The sequence below is a fragment of the Candoia aspera genome, chromosome 5, assembly GCF_035149785.1.
Source record: "Candoia aspera isolate rCanAsp1 chromosome 5, rCanAsp1.hap2, whole genome shotgun sequence".
NCBI lineage: Eukaryota > Metazoa > Chordata > Lepidosauria > Squamata > Boidae > Candoia > Candoia aspera.
Window position 1 is genome coordinate 5,841,686 of NC_086157.1, and position 20,775 is coordinate 5,862,460.

The 20,775-nt window shown below is 38.1% G+C and overlaps 1 protein-coding gene across 1 annotated transcript in view; it reads right to left on the minus strand.

The window, feature by feature from the left end:
- Window positions 1-20,775, minus strand: part of TDRD3 (tudor domain containing 3) — a 61,910-nt gene that overhangs the window by 28,379 nt on the left and 12,756 nt on the right. Inside the window, exons 2-10 of the mRNA XM_063304547.1 lie at window positions 20,230-20,314; window positions 15,483-15,548; window positions 13,873-14,033; window positions 9,961-10,102; window positions 7,231-7,302; window positions 5,888-6,037; window positions 4,630-4,767; window positions 3,655-3,811; window positions 2,861-2,986 (exon numbers count right to left, since the gene is read on the minus strand). Coding sequence (XP_063160617.1) covers window positions 2,861-2,986; window positions 3,655-3,811; window positions 4,630-4,767; window positions 5,888-6,037; window positions 7,231-7,302; window positions 9,961-10,102; window positions 13,873-14,033; window positions 15,483-15,548; window positions 20,230-20,314 — 1,097 coding nt within the window. The remainder of the gene's footprint in view (window positions 1-2,860; window positions 2,987-3,654; window positions 3,812-4,629; window positions 4,768-5,887; window positions 6,038-7,230; window positions 7,303-9,960; window positions 10,103-13,872; window positions 14,034-15,482; window positions 15,549-20,229; window positions 20,315-20,775) is intronic.

Genomic DNA, 20,775 nt, shown 5'->3' on the forward strand with positions numbered 1-20,775 from the left:
CTTTGTGCAGAAAACATACAACAGAAAAAAGTCATTTTGCCCTTCTAGTTAAAAATGACCTTTGGTTCCCCTTTCCTGATGCTTATTAGATACCATCTTCCTTACATATCAATCAATTTTTAAACATGTTCTTTTGAGCATTCTCTCCAACTGGTTTATGTGGAACTCTCCAACAGTCAACAAGTCACATTCTTGGAAGGATAAGCAATCTCTTTTCCAAGCAACAAATGAGGCGAACTAAAATTCCTGCATCCTCTTGTTCCTTCCCTTTTTCTCCTTCCCATGAACTGGAAATCTATCAATACTATTGATTTTGTTTTTGTTGTGTGATTAAACATTTGTCCTAAATACAAAGCCAGGTTATTTAATAACCGTTAATTTTTCTCAAAAGTGCAAAAGCTGGCTTGCAGCTAAACCTCAAAAAAACCAAGATTATGGCAACCAGCTTGATTGATAACTGGCAAATAGAGGGAGAAAATGTAGAAGCAGTGAAAGACTTTGTATTTCTAGGTGCGAAGATTACTGCAGAGGCTGACTGCAGTCAGGAAATCAGAAGACGCTTAATCCTTGGAAGAAGAGCAATGACAAATCTCGATAAAATAGTTAAGAGCAGAGACATCACACTGACAACAAAGGCCCGCATAGTTAAAGCAATGGTGTTCCCTGTAGTAACATATGGCTGCGAGAGCTGGACCATAAGGAAGGCTGAGCGAAGGAAGATCGATGCTTTTGAACTGTGGTGTTGGAGGAAAATTCTGAGAGTGCCTTGGACTGCAAGAAGATCCAACCAGTCCATCCTCCAGGAAATAAAGCCAGACTGCTCACTTGAGGGAATGATATTAAAGGCAAAACTGAAATACTTTGGCCACATCATGAGAAGACAGGACACCCTGGAGAAGATGCTGATGCTAGGGAGAGTGGAGGGCAAAAGGAAGAGGGGCCGACCAAGGGCAAGGTGGATGGATGATAATCTAGAGGTGACGGATTCGTCCCTGGGGGAGCTGGGGGTGTTGACGACCGACAGGAAGCTCTGGCGTGGGCTGGTCCATGAAGTCACGAAGAGTCGGAAGCGACTAAACGAATAAACAACAATTTTTTTCTCAAACACTTAACTGATTAAACTGCAATTAAACTGGAATGCTGCTTTTGAAAAGCAAGGATCTCATGTAGCAATAAACCAGAAGCTTCCTCTTGAACAAAAAACAATGATTTACCATGCTTACAGTATCCTGCACCATATATCCTGAAGTAGCAACTCAATAGAATGCTATTGTTTGTTATCCAAAATGGCTAGGGGAAGCCAAATTAATTAGTCTCAGAAGCATCATATTTATTTTGTGCTTTCAAGCAATAGGTACTTTTCAGAAAGCTGAATTTATTGCATGCATACCAACAAACTACCAGCTATTAACTTATATTAGAACAGTCATCCCAAAACACTATTATTTTTAGGACTGCCTAGAACTTCAGATTCAAAGGGGAAAAGGCATTTCAGGGCAATAATGTATCAGCCTGGAAACTCCTTAAAGCAGTTGTGTTTTTTCCTCGGATTCGACGAACACCTCAATAGATCCCTACAACCAAGTAATAGCTAATGATCCACCAAAACAAAACAAAACAGCAAAGAAATTCCATTTCAAGAAGACTCTTAAGAAGTATCCCAAAGAGCAAATCAAATGCTTACTACTTGAGATATAGTTACCTTTCTCAACTATTCTTTCTTGTAAGGTAAAGGTAAAGGTTTCCCTTGACATGAAGTCCAGTCGTGTCCGACTCTAGGGGGCGGTGCTCATCTCCGTTTCAAAGCCGAAGAGCCGGCGTTTGTCCGTAGACACTTCCGTGGTCATGACTAAACGGAATGCAGTTACCTGCCCGCCGAAGCAGTACCTATTAATCTACTCACATTAGCATGTTTTCAAACTGCTAGGTTGGCAGGAGCTGGGACTAGCAATGGGAGCTCACCCTGTCACGCGGATTCGAACCGCCAACCTTCCAATCGGCAAGCTCAGCAGCTCAGCGGTTTAACCTGCAGTGCCACCGCATCCCATATTCTTTCTTGTACTATTCTGCAATCTAACAGAAACTTCAAGCAAAATATGAGATACTGTAGTAAGCATTTGCAGAAGAGTGAATTTAGATGCAACTCCTGAATGTTCTTTATGGGCAGTCCTGTGTAGAATGCATTGCAATGGTCCAACTAAGAGAACTGAAGTCCTTTAACTATTCTTTCTGCAGGGTGGCCTCTGAGCAGGTCCGGTTGAAGCCACCACTCCAAGGGCCACCTACATGGCAATGGAAGTTGCAAGAACTGTGGAACTGGCTCACATTTGTCTCACAGTCATTGAACACAATCTGGAAAGAAGAGTGGGGCTTCAGGAGGGGAAGTGGAGATGGCTATTGACTTCAAATGTCTGAAGGCACCTTTTCCCCCATATCTCATCATATACAGAGGTAGTGGTTTAAGGCTATCTTTCTCCCATCACAAAACCTTTTCCTAGAGTTCCAGAAAATCAGGATTCATATACATGATGGAACATAAGTTATGCAATCAGAAAACTAACAAGCAAAATGAAACAAAACAAATTCAGTCCAAATTAGGTTGACCAACTGGTGACATTGCACAGGAAAATACCTTCAGTGACATCTCCCCTAACCCAAACAGTAACCCAAAAATAGCCAACTAAGATTTGCCTGAGAAAAATGTGTTTCTATAGTCCACATATACCATGATGGTAACGACACCGATGATGGTGCTGATGGCAGAACGTTAGTCTAGTTCTGACTGAATTTTGTACAAGCAGATTTGTCAGTTCTTTTTCATGAAAGACAAAGCCAGACAGCTTTTGACCTTTCCACATACCTTCTACTGTAAGAGTACCCATTTTAGACTCTAGGAAGTCAAACAACGTGCTTGGAGCAGATGGCCTAGCATTTCCAAGTTCTTCCTCATCTTCAGGTCGTATTCGGCCTCTCCCTTTTCCTTTTCCTAAAGATAAACCATACAGCCTAGTCAGACATGGGAAAGAAACTAAGTCTATGTTGTAAAGCATTTCAAAATCATTATTTTACATTTTCTTAAGAAGTACAATTAAGACCTATGTTATAAAAGTACACCTCAAAATACAGTATAGAGCCCATTTAATCTGAAATGCCATCTCAGCTAAATGGAAAATAGTACTTTATTAGAACAGCAGCTACACTTATACCTCACTAAATCTGTAACTTCTCATACAAACTCGTTAGTGATAATATTTTATGCAAAACAAATATTTAAAATGGCAAAAGTTCTGGAGCCAAACATTTGGCACATTTCAAACATTTAAATTTCAATTTAGGCTTGAATTTAAGCTCTTAATTATGTGTACCTCTGCTCCCTGCAGTCTCTTCCAATCTCTTTTTTCTTACTCCTTTCATATTTCCTATTTTCCCCCATGTCCACCGAAATTCCTCCTTTTAATTCTCTTACTTCCTTATTTTAAGTATTTCCTTCACCTATATGAAATTTAGCAAGGACATGCACCCTACCACCAATGCTAATTTGGGAGACAGTTGTGAAAATTTTGCCTAGAAGACCTTCAACAGTATAATCTGTAGTCCAAAAAATTTGATCCTATGAAAAATCCTTTTCTGTATGATAGACGGATGAAGTTGTACCTCTAATGGCTGGCCCTTGAACAGTCATTTGTTTATTGCTGTTGAGGAGGAAATTTAATGAAGCTTCAAGGTTGTTGCTATTATCCATAAGTGCCTGCCGTGCTGCTTCCTTGCTGAAGCCCATTTCTGTTATGTGTTTAAGAGCCTTTTCATCAACCTGCAGGAGAAATGAGCAAAAAGTCAATCATAAGATTCAACAGACACAAACAAAACTCTTACTTTTGAAGTACAAATAAAGATTTTTTTCAGTGAATTGTTGTTCAGTGTGATTGACTTTTTCTGAGCATTGCCCATTTGCTTTCTGTGAAAAGTCTCTCTTGTTGTGATTGTTTTGGCAGAAATTTATGACCGGGGTTTAAACCCAAACCCTGTTTTTGTTTTCTTCTGTAGTCAGTTTTAGGTCAAGGTACTAGTTTCCTTCTCTGGAATGGATGTTGAAGCAAAAGAAAAAAAAAGTTCTAAATAAGAGCATAGTGCTTTAGAACTCAGCTCTCACCTCTGCCTTAGATCCATTGCACAAGAAAACAAGGCAATATCACCATTCATCTTCTAGCAAATGAACATTTTTAGCCATATCCCCCAAATTCTCAAAATGTCATAGGTGTCCACTAGCCACAAGATGTTAGGACCTTGTTTTGTTTTAAAATGTTCATTTGAAGACACATTAAGAAATAATGTGTACTTATTTGGTGCATTTTATCAATAAAACTGAAGCACACACGTTATCTGAATCAGTGAACATAGATTGGTAGGTGAGATAGTTAGTGACTTCTTGAAAGTAAGTCAACTTATCACCTTCATGGCTCACTTGTTCGCTTGTACAGTATTTCTGGTAGGTGCAGGAAACATCAGAAGCTGAATTAATTAATTAAGTTGTGATTTATATGCAAGCCGAATAACTGATTGAACACCATGAAATTTTCATACAAAATACTGTATGAAGATGATTTTCTTTTCTGGGGATCCGTATCTTACCAGTTCACGATAGACACCTTCATTCTTTCCTTCAGGCTTCATCTTCTCTTTCTGGAATACTTCCCTGCTTCGATTCCCTCCTGCGTTCAAACTGAGGTTGCTTCTAGTATTACTACCACCTCCTCCAAAAGTCTTGGTCTTTAGAGTAGAGAACAATACTTCAGTAATGCCACTGCCATTTATTTATAAAGTGGCTGAGAGGCACAACCTGATTATATCTATGTTTAACCTTTGGGGTAGGGTGGGGTGGCTGGGGAAGAAGGCAGACCACCTGATTTGCAATAGTTAAATATACAGCTGGTAAGCCTCATGTGGCGCAGTGGTAGGCGGCAGTATTGCAACCGAAACTCTCCCCACAACCCGAGTTTGATCCCAGCGGAAGCTGAATTCTCTCTCGGGTAGTGGCTCAGGACAACTCAGCCTTCCGTCCTTCCGAGGTCGGTAAAATGAGCACCCGACTTGCTGGGGAAGGTGACGACTGGGGAAGGCAATGGCCAACCACCCCGCTCTAGTCTGCCAAGAAAGCGTCGTGAAAGCAGCATCTCCCCAAAGGGTCAGGCATGACTCAGTGTTTGCACAGGGGACCTTTCACCTTAGAATTAGCATACAGTATGTATTATTTAATAAACCACTTCTACTCAAACAAATCAAGAAGCTTCAGTTCAGATATTACAGTCTATTGTGCACAAGTCATCCTAGCCAAATAAGATACTCTAGAGTGACAAATGTATTAATGCTATTCAGGTATAAGGGAATCCATCTATCTATCTACAGTATCTATCTATCTATTGGGGTATCAAGGAGAGTTAGAAATATGCATGGAAATGCCATATAATTCTCAAGCAATTTACGTATGATCCAGAATGCACCAGGCTGTGTCAGTTATCACCCCCAAAATGCTTAACTAATGGTGGTGTTATTAGCTTTAAGCACAGTTTATCTGAACATGCCAGTACCTTCTTTTAAGGTTCTCCCCCCGAAAGACAAAAAGGATATTTTTAAGAAAATATGTATCCATTTAACCCCAATAATGCTTATTAGAGTATATGCACAATACAGCTCTATATTCCAAGATTATTTTCTTCCAAGATTTTCTTCAGTAATTCTTCATACATAATACCTTAACTACTTCAGAAACTGTCTATTCTTGCTGGATCACAGCAAATCACTTTCCATGTGTTTCCCCCTAAGGTGCTGTATATCCAGAGATAATTCACGTATTGTTTCAAAAGAAAAATACAGAGGCATTAATTCTAACCTCCTTGCTTTTTGCGACTTCTGCAATAGCAGCTGTTCGCTGTTTTTCAAATTCATCATTGTCACCCATCGGTTTAGCCACATTAGTCACTTGTAGAGTTTTTCGGCGATCCAATTCCTTGCTGTCCACTTGAAGCTGAGATAGGCATCTCTGGTGACGCAAAAGCATATTTAAGCAATAGACAAACCTACAACACATCCCATTGTTCGTATAGAAGAAATCAAACAATAATTTTCTTGGGAGTTTAATCTAAGCCATGACCTGTCCTTGGCATCTGCTAAAACAGATTTCAGCCATCAAAGGAGAAGGAACTGAGGTCAAGGTCCTATCCCTGATGAGAAACTAGTACTGGTCATAAGAAAGTATCATGTGACATAACAAAAGGCTTAGTGTTAGGGTCATATGATCCCTGTAGGAAAGGCAGAACATCAGTTTTATCACGAGAGGTCAGCTAAGAAACTGTGTGCCGAGAAGAAAAGAAACCTGGAAGGAGTTACAAGTTTTCAGCACTTGGAAGAATTCACCTAGCCATTCAAACAGGCAAAAAGAAAGGTCTGTTCTAAGTACTTCCATGCACTGGCCCTGATGCTGTGATGCCACCCAGCATTCAGAAGCTTAACAGTTGCATCCCAAGCAGAAAATCCACACTCCTTTACCTCAGATGGCATGCTTCCTGGGTGGCATGTAGCACAAAGAGGTTCCCTTAGATCCCTCCCCGTTCAAAGGACACAGGTTTTGATCTTTTGGGGAAAACACAGTTTATTGCAGATGGAGAGAAACAAGGAGTAACAAACCAGGTGGACCGATTTTAATTATCCTTTGTGAAATTGATCTCACTCAATTGTTGGGGGGGGTGTCTGTTTTCTCTAGACACATGCCTCACCACTTCAGAGTGGGGAGGTGTGCAACAGAATTTAGTTCATCTGATCATTTCTTTTTTTGTTTTACTTCCCAGCAAGGCACACAGACTGCAGGATCTCTATCTTGTTCATGTGGTGAGGTTGAGGGGAAAGATGCCACGTGAGAAGACAAGGCAGGGGGCAGAGCTTGGGTGTATAAACCTTCCCAACCTTCTGTCCTCTGACTTCAGCCCTGCTGCTACAAATGCTTAAATGCATTTATTCAGCAAGGCATTTCATTAAATATTATATACTTTTAAAATGTCAACTCAAAAAAAAAATATTCAATTTATGTAATATTTAGGGAGAAAAAAAGCTGTTGTAATACAGAGAGAATGTTATTTTTCATGAAATATTGCATCATTTCACAAGACATTTCAGACATGAGACAACATAGTTTCCAGCTGGTGATAAAGACATCCAAGTCCAAAAAGCGTATCATACCTGCCCAAAAGGGAGAAAGGGAGGAGGTCCACCTTCTGTTCCTATGTTACTTCTGTTGTGTTTTGATAGACTCTGTAAAATTAAGCAGTTTTCATTAACTGGTAAGGAGGAAAAGTGGTATGAAGTACAGATAGTAGCATGTAAATTATTGACAATATACCATCAATGCTATTGCCCGAAAGCTTATCACTGCTTGAATGCTACAGATGTTCAAAGATTCTACACAGAATGTTCTCTCTTCCTCACTTTTATTAAAGACAGAGGAAGGCTTGAAATAACTGAAAACATACACACACACGGACAAACATACAGAGATTCCTAAGAAAGCAAAATTACTGTTTAATTCATAATGGAGATTAATGGCATTGCTGCCTGCCCTTATCTCTAGGGAAATATGTAGGGTTCAGAGAGATATATTAATATAATATAATATAATATAATATAATATAATATAATATAATATAATATAATATAATATAATATAATATAATATAATATATAATATATAGTTTTACTGTAAAAGCAAAGGTGTAATTAAGATTTGGGATGGAAAGGCTTCAAAAAGCTGAGTAACTGTTTCATACTTTGCACAATACAGATAGTCCTTGCTTAACGACCATTTGTTTAGCGATGGCTCAGACTTATGATTGTACTGGGAAAACCAACTTGCAACTGGTCCTTGCACTTACAGCCGTTGCTGTGCCCCCCCCGCAGTCACATGACCATGATTTGGGTGCCTGGCAACCAGTTCACATTTACGACCATCACAGCATCCTGCAGTCATGTGATCCCCATTTTCAACCTTCCCAGCCAGCTTCTGGTAAGCCAAATCAATGGGGAACTGTGTGGTTCGCTTAATGACCATGGTGATTCGCTTAACAACCACCATAAAAGGTTGTAAAATTGGGTTGGATTGCATTGTTCTAATGATCAGGGTTGACTCGAGTTTACAAACCAACAGTTCAGAGATCCACGTGCATATATTAAACTTGCTTCCCCTGTGTTTTTTCATTTTTGTTTTGTTTGTTTACAAGCAGGATGTTTCTGCACATGGCATTATCACCTGGTTTCTCCTGCAAGCAGGAACAAACCAAACGAAGTTCAACCCCAAAGATGCAGGAAAAGATGCATTTTGGGGGTTGAACTTTGTTACTTCCTTAGCAAGCTAGGGTCAGGTTCACATGCAGTGCTGAACTTTTGCTGCTGATTAGCTCAACTGCTTCTGCTGCTGATGAGAATAATAAGGTAGGCTGCCTGATAAAGGAGAATTCAACATAATCTGCCTTATTCTGACACAGATTCTTATATAAAGGTGCTCAGTTCAGGGAGAAAAGTAACAGTGCAAGACTAATGCACAAATGTTATTTAATACATTTCCAAGATAAATAGCATTTCTGCATTTTTCATTCATTGATTCAACACCACATGTATTCATTCAAGTCTTCTAGAGCATTTGAAGCATTTAATATATTCTGTATAGTATTATTATACTGTTATATGTTTGACAGAGGTAGGCTGAGGTTGAGGGACAATAACTAGCCCAAGGCCATCCAATAAGTAACTAAAACTTGTTGTTACTTAAAATTTTAGTCTGCGATTATCTAATTTACAGGTTAGGGTCAGCCATTATGTTCCATTTGATTTCACAATACAAATATAGGGCATGCTGTACTTAGCCACAACAGTCAATCTTCTTGTTTGCTTATTAACTATGCTGGGCCAAAGCATATTCTATATCAAGTTCTGTGCAGTTTCCCCTACTTAAATCTTTCAGTTACAATAAACAGCTCATAAGTGTATTCACAAAGGCAACACTTCACACTCCGTAACTGTCAGCCCTATAAGGTGGAACAGACTAAGAAACAGACCCTGTGCAGCAGACACCAAAGCTAATTCTTTTAGAACAACTACAGTAACAAAATCTTGCAACTCTGAATGCGCTTCCCCTCCTACTCCTTTTATCTTCATGTGAATTAAGGGGGCGGGAGATCAATGAGGTGTTTTCATAAATCGCTTGCTTGGTATGGGCTCAACCACTTTGATCTGACTGTTGCCTTGGTAATGGATCTTCCCTTTGTTCATCAAGGCTATCCTCTGCACCAGCGGTTCTCAAACTTAGCAACTTCAAGTCGTGTGGACTTCAACTCAGAATTCCTCAGCCATTCTGGAAGTTGAAGTCCACACGTCTTAAAGTTGCCAAGTCTGAGAAACACTGCTCTACACTCTCTATAGTAACAGGAAAAGAACAAAGTTCAATAAAGAATTTAGTTAACCAAATTCATTATTTCTCCTCTAATTATTCATAACCAAAAATATGCTGGCATCCATCTGATAATTTATGTGCATATTGTTTCCTATTTGAAAATCCTTAGGAGGTGTGATTTAAGTAAAATTAAGAATCTAGCTGCAAAGCCTCCATGACACCACCAAGGAATCATTCAGAGGAGACAAACAACTGCTGTTTATAGTGAGAAGAATGAAACAAAAAACTGCCCCATTTGCTCAGGCATTTTTATCTGACGCCTTGGAATGCTAACAAAATTGACCTGACCCTAAATTATCTGGATTTAAATATTGCCCATTCCATGGAAACATTTTCATGGCAAGATAAAATATGACAAGCCGCTACAATAAAACAAAGCAAAATGCCCTCATCCTTAAATATGTCAAACAAGCCAGCTGCAGTTTAACACTTGACTCAAGGTAGGAAAATGCATCATGTTACCTCACCCTTTGCAACTCCCACTTTTCTATAAGATGTTCCACTTCACCTCCAAGGACCACTGTGTTGCTATCATCCAGAAGGAGAAAGCCATTTTTCACTTCCACGATTCCCAACAGTTTAATTTTTGTTCCAGGAGGTGTGTTCAGACTACATGCAAAAAGAAAGTAAATCTACAAGTGTTGGCAAATTAATAGGACTATATGGCATTATTCAAGTTATGTTGCCCTAATTCAACTCAAGTGTAACATTTCAAATTATTTTATACAAATTCTGTGTTAGTTCAAACACTGGCTATTTATAGCACTGTAAAACCATATTGCATTGTCTTAATGTTAATGTGACTTGATAAAATAATGTTTTAAAGCTCTCTCTGAAAGTAAATAACTTGTCTATATTTTACAATACAGCTAAAAGTCATGGAAAAATGTGTTGTCCACCACTACCACTTTATCCAGGAAGTGTCAGAAGCCATCTCTGTACTGCTTCAGACAGCAGTCTTTGAAAGCATGGCTTACTTACAATTTCCATCAAGCATATCCATTGTTCCCTGCAAAGCAGGGGAACTTAACAAACAATTTCAAGCCACAGCATCTAAAAAACATCTTTCATTTTCAGCTGTCAAGTGCATCCATCAAATGGATAGAAAATTAAGGAAATCAGCTCTCAATAACTTCAAAGATCAAGTTGAGATGAGGGTAACTTGGGCAAGAATGAACCCTATTTATGAAATCAGAGGAATAGCATTTGTAGACACAATCCAGAGGACGTAGGATTGTGGCAAAATTCTTTATAAAAGTAAAATTGCCTTCTGTTCAAGCTCAAATCCAAAAGAATTTTCTTGGCAATGATAAGGAATGGATTTGCCACTGCCTTCTTCCAGGATGTCTTCCCAGCCTAGCACCTAATCCTAGTATTCCTTGGGGCCTCCCATCCAACAGTTTTAACCTTGCTGAACCCTGCTTGCTTCTCAACCCAGACAAGGGAAGTCAGCCAGACAAGCTTTTCTGAGACTTAAAGCATAATACTGAAGCTCATAAAATGAGGTAAGTGTCTTTGTAGAGCTGCAATAAGATATTAGATACCATGACCTTGGTATGACCCTGAGAATTACAGTGTAGGCCTTCCTTCCATAAAGCCAGGACTTCAGAAAATAAGGTTGTTGTTGTTGTTTTTTAACTGAAAGGAAGTAGAGTTCATCAAATACCCAAACCCAAAGAATTGTATCAAGCCTCTCTTAACATGAAGAACTGTTGAGTACTATAGATACTAATTAATAAACTTAGCTTTTTTTTTTTCACTTGACCTTCATACCTGCAGGATTTTTGTTTTTAAAAATGAGGAAATAAGAATCAGGTTTCCTTAAAAGGATTTGAGAAAATATGAAAATACCTGTATTTCATATATTTTTTTGAAAATTAAAATGCATTTTAGCTAAGGCACTTTCACATTATGGAGGAGAATTATGCTTATGCAGCATAATTATGCAGCAAAACACTAGAGACTTGTAGTATGTTAAAAGACTAATTAGATAGACAGACAGTCAGTCAGTCTTAACTTCTGGCAACTATGCAAAAATGTCCTTGCGGTTTTCTTGAAAACATATTCAGAAGCGGTTTGCCCTTGCCTCCTTCCTAGGGCTGAGAGAAAGTGATGGATCCAAAGTCACCCAGCTGGCTTTTGTGCCTAAGAGAAGACTAGAATTTATAGGCTCCTGGCTTCTAGTCAAGTGCCTTTAACCACTGCACCAAACTAGCTCTGCTTTTCCAGAAAAATGGAAAATAATCCCAAACTGAATGTTGGGGATGAGTGAAACAGAAACGAAAAATGGATGCAGAAAGCACAATGAATGAAAATTACATTATTATAAGAATTCATTTGTAAATAAAAGAACAAAAAATAACACATGAGCTGTAAGAAAAGAGGAGCAGATAAAGAACTACTCTGGTTTTTCTGTACTGCCATGTTTTGAATACTTTATTTTGAAGATATTTGCAGCTTCATAATAACATTGCCAGCTCTAGACTCCACCCATTCCTTGTCCACCTCATTAAAAAAGAAAAAAAAAAGAAAAACAGAGAGAAATGTATTCCAGGATTGTAGGCTGTGACCCAGGAGATCCTAGCATTAGCAAGAAATGCAGCATCTACTTTTCCTGAGAATTCTATGACTGTAAACCTTATCTATTCTTACCAATCAAAGAGAATATTTGTAGCTCAGGGTTGAACTGTGGAGTCCTTGGTGCTCTCTGAGCCTTGTTATTTTCTTGCAGACCTTTCATTGCCAGACTAGGCAACATCTTCAGTGCGAAGAGGGAGTGGGCCTTGCTCTCAGTTTATATACAGTGGCTTGCCCTGCTTGTGTTGGTAGGGGTGTTGTTCTCTCCTTGGGAGTTCTTTGACTGGGCTGTTGTGTGCTGCTTATCTATTCTTCTCCAAGGATATGATGGCAATGTATGTATTCTATGGTAATACAATGGTGTTCTTCCAGAAAACATGAGAGAAATATCGCAGTGTTGTTTACTTGCTTTAAAGGAAGATATTAATCTTTATTCAGTCACCAAATGGGCCTCAGTCACTCACATGGGATAAGAAAAGTGGCAAATTTCCCATTTGCTAGTTGCTCCCTTCCTCTGGATTTGACTTCCCAATCTAGTCTTCAGCCTGGAACTCTCTGACAATCTGCCCAGCTAAGTACTAGACAGGCTTGATTCTGCTTAGTATCCAGGTGAGGCCAGGCAGAACATATTTCATAACATGCAACAATATGCAGAAGCATCTTCTTACTGCAAAATGTGGTTGTAGATGGGTAAATGGTAAGTGTGTTGTAGGGTAAGGAACAAAAGACTCAGTAGTGTGGTGGGAAGGAAGTCAGAAATTGGTGCTGTCCAGGCAAAAATGCAGCAGTTCTAGAAAAGGTTATATTTCTACAAGGTTAAGACTCCACTTACCTCAAAACTGGAGTCTGGACATGGTTTGCCCCTTGCCCAAACCTAATTTAATCCACTCAGACCTTTATAGACACAATTTTATCGTGGCAATTTCTGCAGGCAAGGTTAATTTTTCTGCTACCATTAGTGATGCTGAGACAATTCAGGTCCTTCAAACTATTCTGCAATCACTGATGTAGCCCACCATGGCAAAAAAAAAAAAAAAGTCACCATGTTCTTGAGTAAAGTGAGTAGGAATATTTTAGTTTTTCTTTAAAGCCCAGTGGAGTTGAAGCTTGCAAGCCATTTTTAAACAACTATTTCATCTACGTGCGTAATACATTTATAGCATTTTCATTATCATTCAGCTGGAGCAGCAGCAGTGAAATTAAACTGGACACTGTGGATATTCATCATTTGAGAACATGAACTGTAATTTTATCAGTAAAGGAACTATAGAACTACCAGCTCGCCTCTATCGGCAATTCTCACTAATTTCACCTTTTTCTCCTAAAAAGCGTTTATGAATGAAAGTAGTGAAAATCCTTTCACTTGATTCAAGAGTAGAGGATTAAATATTATTAATACCACTTCCCCTGTGGTAGACTTCAGTGAAAATGGATAGCACACCAGTAATGAACTTCAGCTCATTCAGACAGACCGCTGAATTAATCTGGTCTATGAATGTTCAGGTCCTTTCCCTCTGTGGCCAAACTCTAGCCTATTACTCTGATGGGCACCATAAACACTCACTGACCTACCCAAGAAATCTGAAGGAGAAAAAATGTTATAATGTTACACCTAATTCAATTTTCATAAGATGTTAGGCTTGGCAGTGTACTCCATAAAAAACATTTCATCTTAGCTTGGGAGCTAACTCTGCCTGTTAAAAGACAGAGTTGCTTGGTAAAGACAACTCTTCAGCGTTGGAAAGATCTGATGTGTTAGAAGTTGTAAGAGTCGTCATAAAGTACAAATAAGCTTTGTTTACCTTATTTTTGACATGCAAGTATATTCTATTGCAGTGCAGCTTGTGTGTCCATCAGTCATCTGCAAACGCAGCATTCTGGGAGCTACATGAGATTCTTCATTGTCCTTTGGTGCAGCTATATTACGAATTTTTTGAATCTGCAGAACACAGGGACCTTCTAGCTGTGAAGACAAAGGAAAAAAGTGACTTTCTATAACTTACTCAAGTATTTTTTGTTGCTGAAATAGCACCACCACAGCTAATAACCATACAATATTCCTTCTACTGTAATTATGAAGTTCAGATTCTCATACTACATCAAGTAATGCTGTTTTATGAGCAAGATCTCCCACCGAACCTTAAAACTCCAGTGTAATGATTTTAGAGATAAAAAGCAACCCATCATTTCTAATTCAGCATTGTGAGATTTTATCCACCTGTTCTCTGCCTACCAACTGGAATCTTTAACACTTTTGCAAAGGTGCATCATTTTAGCCAGAAGTGATCTGGCTTCTGCTACATGCCTTTATATTCACCAAAATCTAGGACAGAGTTATAATCCAAGATTATACACCTGGTTGACATTAAAAAAAAAAAAAAAACAGTGGAAGGGGGGAGCTAAAATAGCCCTGTGAAACAACTGCGAAAATGCATTATTATTATTTTCAGAAAAGTTTTCTATGCTGAATTTAGTCACTTTTAAGCACTAATGAAGATATGAGTGTGACTGAATTTCTCTCTTGAATCTTAGGTGAGAGATGAAGAACTGCCCAATTATTTGTGAATGCATGGAGATTCTGGTTTTTGTTCTTGCTTTCAAATGGCAGTGCCCCCCTTCATGGTATAAGCAAACGGACTTTGAAACTGAAGGGACTATCAAAAGCAGTCTGAAGAACGTGTTCTAAAGGAGAAACAGTCAGTATACCCATACAAACACCGATATTTTAAGACACATTTAAAGAAGCTTTCTCATTTTAGGTGGGCTTGACTCTAAGTTGTTTCTACGATGACTTTACCCTTCGGGAGTGGGGAGTCATCTTAATACTTATAGCTAAAAGAGAGATAAGAATTAGATCTTACCTTCCGCGTAATGCAAAAAACAGATCCTTACATTTCAAGCATAACTATAACCAAGATTTTTAAAAGGTATTTGCAGAAAAGATCCAAGTTCCTAGCCTAAAATGTTCAAAGTAACCCAACAATGCCTGTCAGGAAAAAAATAACCGTTTTCCTTGTTTTAGCTTTAAATTGGTACAATCCACTCAAGGACAGTGTTGAAAAATCAAGCTTCTTTTTATATGATCATGACTGACAAATCTGAACTATTTTAACTCTATAATGAAAAAAACTGTCACTAAGCTCATCTACACTATTTTCTTCAAGTTTAATCAAATACAGCCATCTTGTGGCTGAAACTTGTAAGTCATGTTTTTACAGTCCACAGAAAACTTCTGGACCTAGTCTTTTACCACCTTTATTCTATGGAGAAAAAGAGTAATACTTTATAAGAAATAACACACACACACACACACACACACAAATGAACAGAACAAAAACTCCATACAGGCAATACCTCTATTAGGGCAACTGAAGTCATAAGCTTAATAAAGATAGCACAAAGAACTTTTTACCTTTTCCACCTTTCCACCATTGATGTCACTTGGGAGAAATTTCTTGCCAATGGCTCTTAAGTCTGTCTGAAGTTGAAGTAGAAATTAAATGTTAACCTTGTTTTCAAAGGCAGATACTAGGAGGGAAAATGGGTTAACATATGTAATAAGAATGATTTGATAATAAGTTGCAGTGATCAATGTAGCTTTATGGTTTTCAGATGCACCATCTATAAAAAGCCTATTTTTGCAACTTAAGGCACTCTTCAAAAATTAAAATTCAACTGTTGGCACCTGAGGCTCAAAGACAAGCAGATGAGCTGCCAAAGTAAATAGGTTTTGCTTCGATTTTTACTTTTGATAATAGCTTGAATAGTGTTACCATTAATATCAAACAGATCATCAGATTCCAGAGAGTTGCCTCAATTTTATAACAAGCCCTTGTAGCACCACAGTTTAAATGCTGGCTCTCACTTACCCACATACCTCATTGTTCCCATCAAGATTCATTATTGGCTATTAAAAAAACAGTGAATATTCTACCCCTCACTGTCTGGTTCAGCATCTCAGAAAATATATATGGAGTGGTTAAGGTTTGGAACTCAGAGACCCTATAGCATAGAACCAGCTGGGTGACCTTGGGCCAATCACATTTTCTCTCAGCCCAAATCAGCATCAAACTCTGCAATAAGCTGGCTGATAAACAAAACCCTTTGTCGCCTCGTGCATCAATACCTTCACTATCAGAAGTAGGCAAACACACTGCAAAGAAAGCAGATCCTGCAACTAACTGGGACAATTTACTTGGAAGAAAAAGGGGAGATGCTTCAGCAAGGCATGAGGAGAAAACTTCTTGGACAGAGTATCTCAGATAATTCTGAATTGTGGAGTAATAACAACAAAGAACTTGCAAGGGCCTTAGGATACTGCCTCCCTCCCCTTTTAATTTTCCACGTAGTGACTGTAGGTTAATAAATATATCCCTCTTATTTCACCTTGTCTTCTGCCAAAACAAGACAGTAAACAATTTTGATGGGTTTTAAGGATCTGTGGCTAAAAATAGACTTTTAATAATGGAGAGCAAATTCCATCCCCACCCTTCAAAAACAGCAAAAGAAGTGTTGAAGGAACTTGTATTATAATAATAAAAAAACGTGAGAATAAATCTTCAGCTAAACTTACAGATCAAATCTGAACAACAAACCAACGGTTTATTGCCTTATTTCCAAAGACATATAAATCAATGCAGCCTCAGAAATAGATTCAGTTTGTACTGTTAGCTGCAAATTTGTTATTGCAAAACACTGACCAATTAAAAACACATCTTTCATAAGATGCCTGGTTTTTAAGAGTATGGGATATTCCTCTGCTGTAGATGAAAAATTGACGACGAAGGGCTTTGAACAATCCTACAGTGAAGGACAAATTGATTCACACCTGGTCAATATTTAATGTATTAATACTTTTTCCCTAATAGATCACTTCCAACTGTGTAAGCATCATCCACAGAAGAGCTGAATAAAGTAATTGTAAATGTTTGGATTAAAGTCACCCATGTACTCATACAGATTTTTTTAGTTTCTTTTTAGTTACTTTGATTCTGTAGGTTTTAGTGCTTGCCATTCTTTTTTTGCAAACAAACAAACATTGTTTCTTTTTTAAAGAAAAAAAAGTTCAGAAAGCACCAGGTAACACAATACTCAGGATGTGCAACAGCAAGTAACATTAAAGAAAAAATATACAAATTCAGTTTTTTTGACCAAGAAAACTTCAGTCTTTATACATACACATGTATGTGTATACACATGTATACCTATCACATAATGTCATGCAGAGCACAGGAAATAAACATAAATAATAAGGAATGAGATAAGAAAAAGAAAAGGTAATATAGCTGAACCTAGTTTACACCAATAACATTTTTCCTTCTTTTGACAAACATTTGTTACTCGCATCAGGCTACCCTTTCTTACCCACTTTTCTACATGAGCATTTGCACATCTTAACGTTTCTCCACATAAATACAACTACTTCCATTAATTTCTTTACTATTTGTGTACAACTTCAAATCATTCATTCCATTGATTCATTTTTTTTAAATCCTGTCTCTATTATAGGCAGAGAAAATACCTAATACTCCTTCCTCCTCTTTTCCCCCAACAGCAACCCTGTGAGTTGGGCTGAGAGAGAGGGACTGGCCCAAGGTCACCCAGCTGGCTTTCGTGCCTCAGGCGGGACTAGAACTCACCGTCTCCTGGTTTCTAGCCTGGTGCCTTAACCACTAGATAATACAATCTATCTAATATTCACTGCAAAATCAGTTTGGCTGCTTTCGCTTTCCAAATTTGGCTCTTTTTCACCTCTCGTACCCTCTCAATCAGATTTTGTCAAACATCTTCCTGAGCGCACTCAACGAACAAACCCCTTTGTAGATTTGGCATTCACTTTTCCTATCGTTCTCTTGGTATAGGGGAACAATAACGACAATTATTCTCTCATACTCATTTTTTAGACAATCGTTTCACTATATGCCATCCCCACCCCACGCATCTACAGCTTCTTTTATTACATCATTTCAACAAGCATCCTTTTCATTATTTCTCATAACTTTAACTCTGCACGCTTTTGTGGCACTCTGTAACATAATTATTTTTTACTGTGTTCCAACAGCTTCCACATCACCTTTCTTTATGTCCACTTTCCATTCATTATTTGGAAATAAATCTATCTTCTAATTTTTTTTTCCCCATATAAGAACTTGTACTTTCTCTTCCTGCAATAATTCTACTTCAGGTTAGGGGGTTTTTTTGTACTTTTTTTCCCTTCATGGTCTATTTTTTTCCCCATTTCTGACACTACCACATAATGGTCTGTCTCACATTCAGAACTTCTCATCACCCTCGTATTCTTGTATTCTTCAAAAGCAATCAAATCAATCATGCTTTTAAAGGTATATTCATCTTCTGCCACTTGTATATATGAAGGGATTTATGCTTAGACTTTGAAACAAATAAGACCTTTTTCAAGGAGATGCTCACCGGTTACCATTCTATCCATTCTTGGGTTTTTGAATGGACCAAACTTTTTTTTTTTTTTGGTACTCTGTCATTGTTTACGCCCATTCGTTTGTAGCATCAAACAGAATAGCTTTTCCCCTGGATTGCATTCATTCAGAATTTTGAAGTTATCCCTGTTTCCTGCATTATCCCCATTCAGTGGAGGCAAACTTGCAACAATCTATGAATTCCTACTTTTATACGCATCCACAACAACAACCAAGAGGACACAAATTCACATTTTTCCTCATATACTTTCACCCTTTCATAATTATGTAACTATAATTAAACCACCACTTTCACTTCCATGCATGTGCCAATAAAATCCACTCCAGAAGATCAGACTATCTTTATCCCGCTCTATTACATACTTTCCCTTTCTCTTAAATTCACAGTTACACAATATATCTACTTTACTCCTCTTACAGTCCAAGTTCAAATCTTCCATGTATCAGGTATGTCACCAGATGGCCCCACAGATATTGTCTTCTGCTGTCCATTATGGTTTTGGTCAATCAAGGCTTCACACAAAACATTTTATTAAGACAGATAAGGTATGGACTGGGTTTACTCTTAGCTGCACTCATTCCACACAGACATTCCCTACTAATAAAGGCAACAGCAGTTTGTCTTGGACATTTTGGCCAAAATGAAACAAGTATAACCAAAGTGTAACCAGCTTTATCCTAAAGTTTATGATATTCTAGGCAAACTATGATCTCTAACCTAGAAACCACCTTCCAATCTAACAGACTGTTATTCACATCCTAATAACTACAGGGGGAGGTGTATGCAGTATGCTGACATACGGTATTTTCACAACTTTGCTGTTTACCAAGACCAAGCAAAATTTCAGTATTATCCTTCTAAAGCAATTCTGAACAGAAATCAGATTTGGGCGCCTTCCTTCCTTCCTTCCTTCCTTCCTTCCTTCCTTCCTTCCTTCCTTCCTTCCTTCCTTCCTCCTTCCTCCTTCCTCCTTCCTCCTTCCTCCTTCCTTCCTCCTTCCTTTCCCTTTAAGAAATATCTCTTCCCTTCATATAGCTTTATATTTAATTATAGACAATACATGACTGACCATAATAGTTGGGAATTCTGGGATTTGTAGCTCAGCACAAAACAGAAGGCTAATGAATAATATTTGTCAAGGAAAAATAAAATACATGGAAGCATTATAATAAAAGCATTAGTAAAGGTAAAGGTTTCCCTTGACATTAAGTCCAGTCATGTCTGACTCTAGGGGGCGGTGCTCATCTCTATTTCAAAGCCGAAGAGCCGGCGTTTGTCCGTAGACAGTTCCATGGTCATGTGGCCGGCATGACTCAATGGAATGCCATTACCTGCCCACCGAAGCGGTGCCTATTAATCTACTCACATTTGCATGTTTTCGAACTGCTAGGTTGGCAGGAGCTGGGACTAGCAACGGGAGCTCACCCTGTCACGCGGATTCGAACCGCCAACCTTCCGCTCGGCAAGCTCAGTGGTTTAACCCGCAGTGCCACCGTGTCCCTTGCAATAAAAGCATTAGCCTTAATGATATTTATCCAGATCACCTTAAGAAAACAACAAAAAACTATGGGCTCTTAAAAAAAAGTGTGGTCTCATATAACTCCATGTCTCATCTGAATAGTAGTAGCCTAGAACACTTTCATTTTTAGAGATAGCTAATATATTTAAAAAAATAACTAACAAAGTTTACAAACTGTACCTACATTAAGTGCAATCAGGATAATATCATTGATGTTGACTTTTTCAGGTGAATTTGTGCAAGCCTCAATTCCTTCATCTGACAGGTACCTATTCAAAGAACAAAAAACAGAACTTCAGTTAAATATATTAGAAATTCAGACTAATAACAATCAAGTAATTGGAAAATATTGTTTTGATCAAAGAGATGTATATCAGATTATAATGATTCAGTGGACAATGGAGAGTGGGGATTATCTAATACAACACAATTTCTGTTCTTAACGTTCTTGGCACTTCCCAAGAAGATAGTTCTTCAACAGTTCTGAGTCCCAGAAGAGATTAGCATTCAGTAGGACAATAGGACAAGAGATTCAATAGGACAGTAGGACAAGAGATTGACGCTCCCAACTTTTTTTTAAAGAACTATGTTGTTCTGTATATAGAGTTTTTATAGCTTTAGTAATCATTGTTAATCAAATTAATCATAAATTAATTTTTGAAATTACGGCTTTTTATGTTTTTAATTTTTTTAATATAATGCTATAGTTAAAGAAAAGCAAAAAACATGG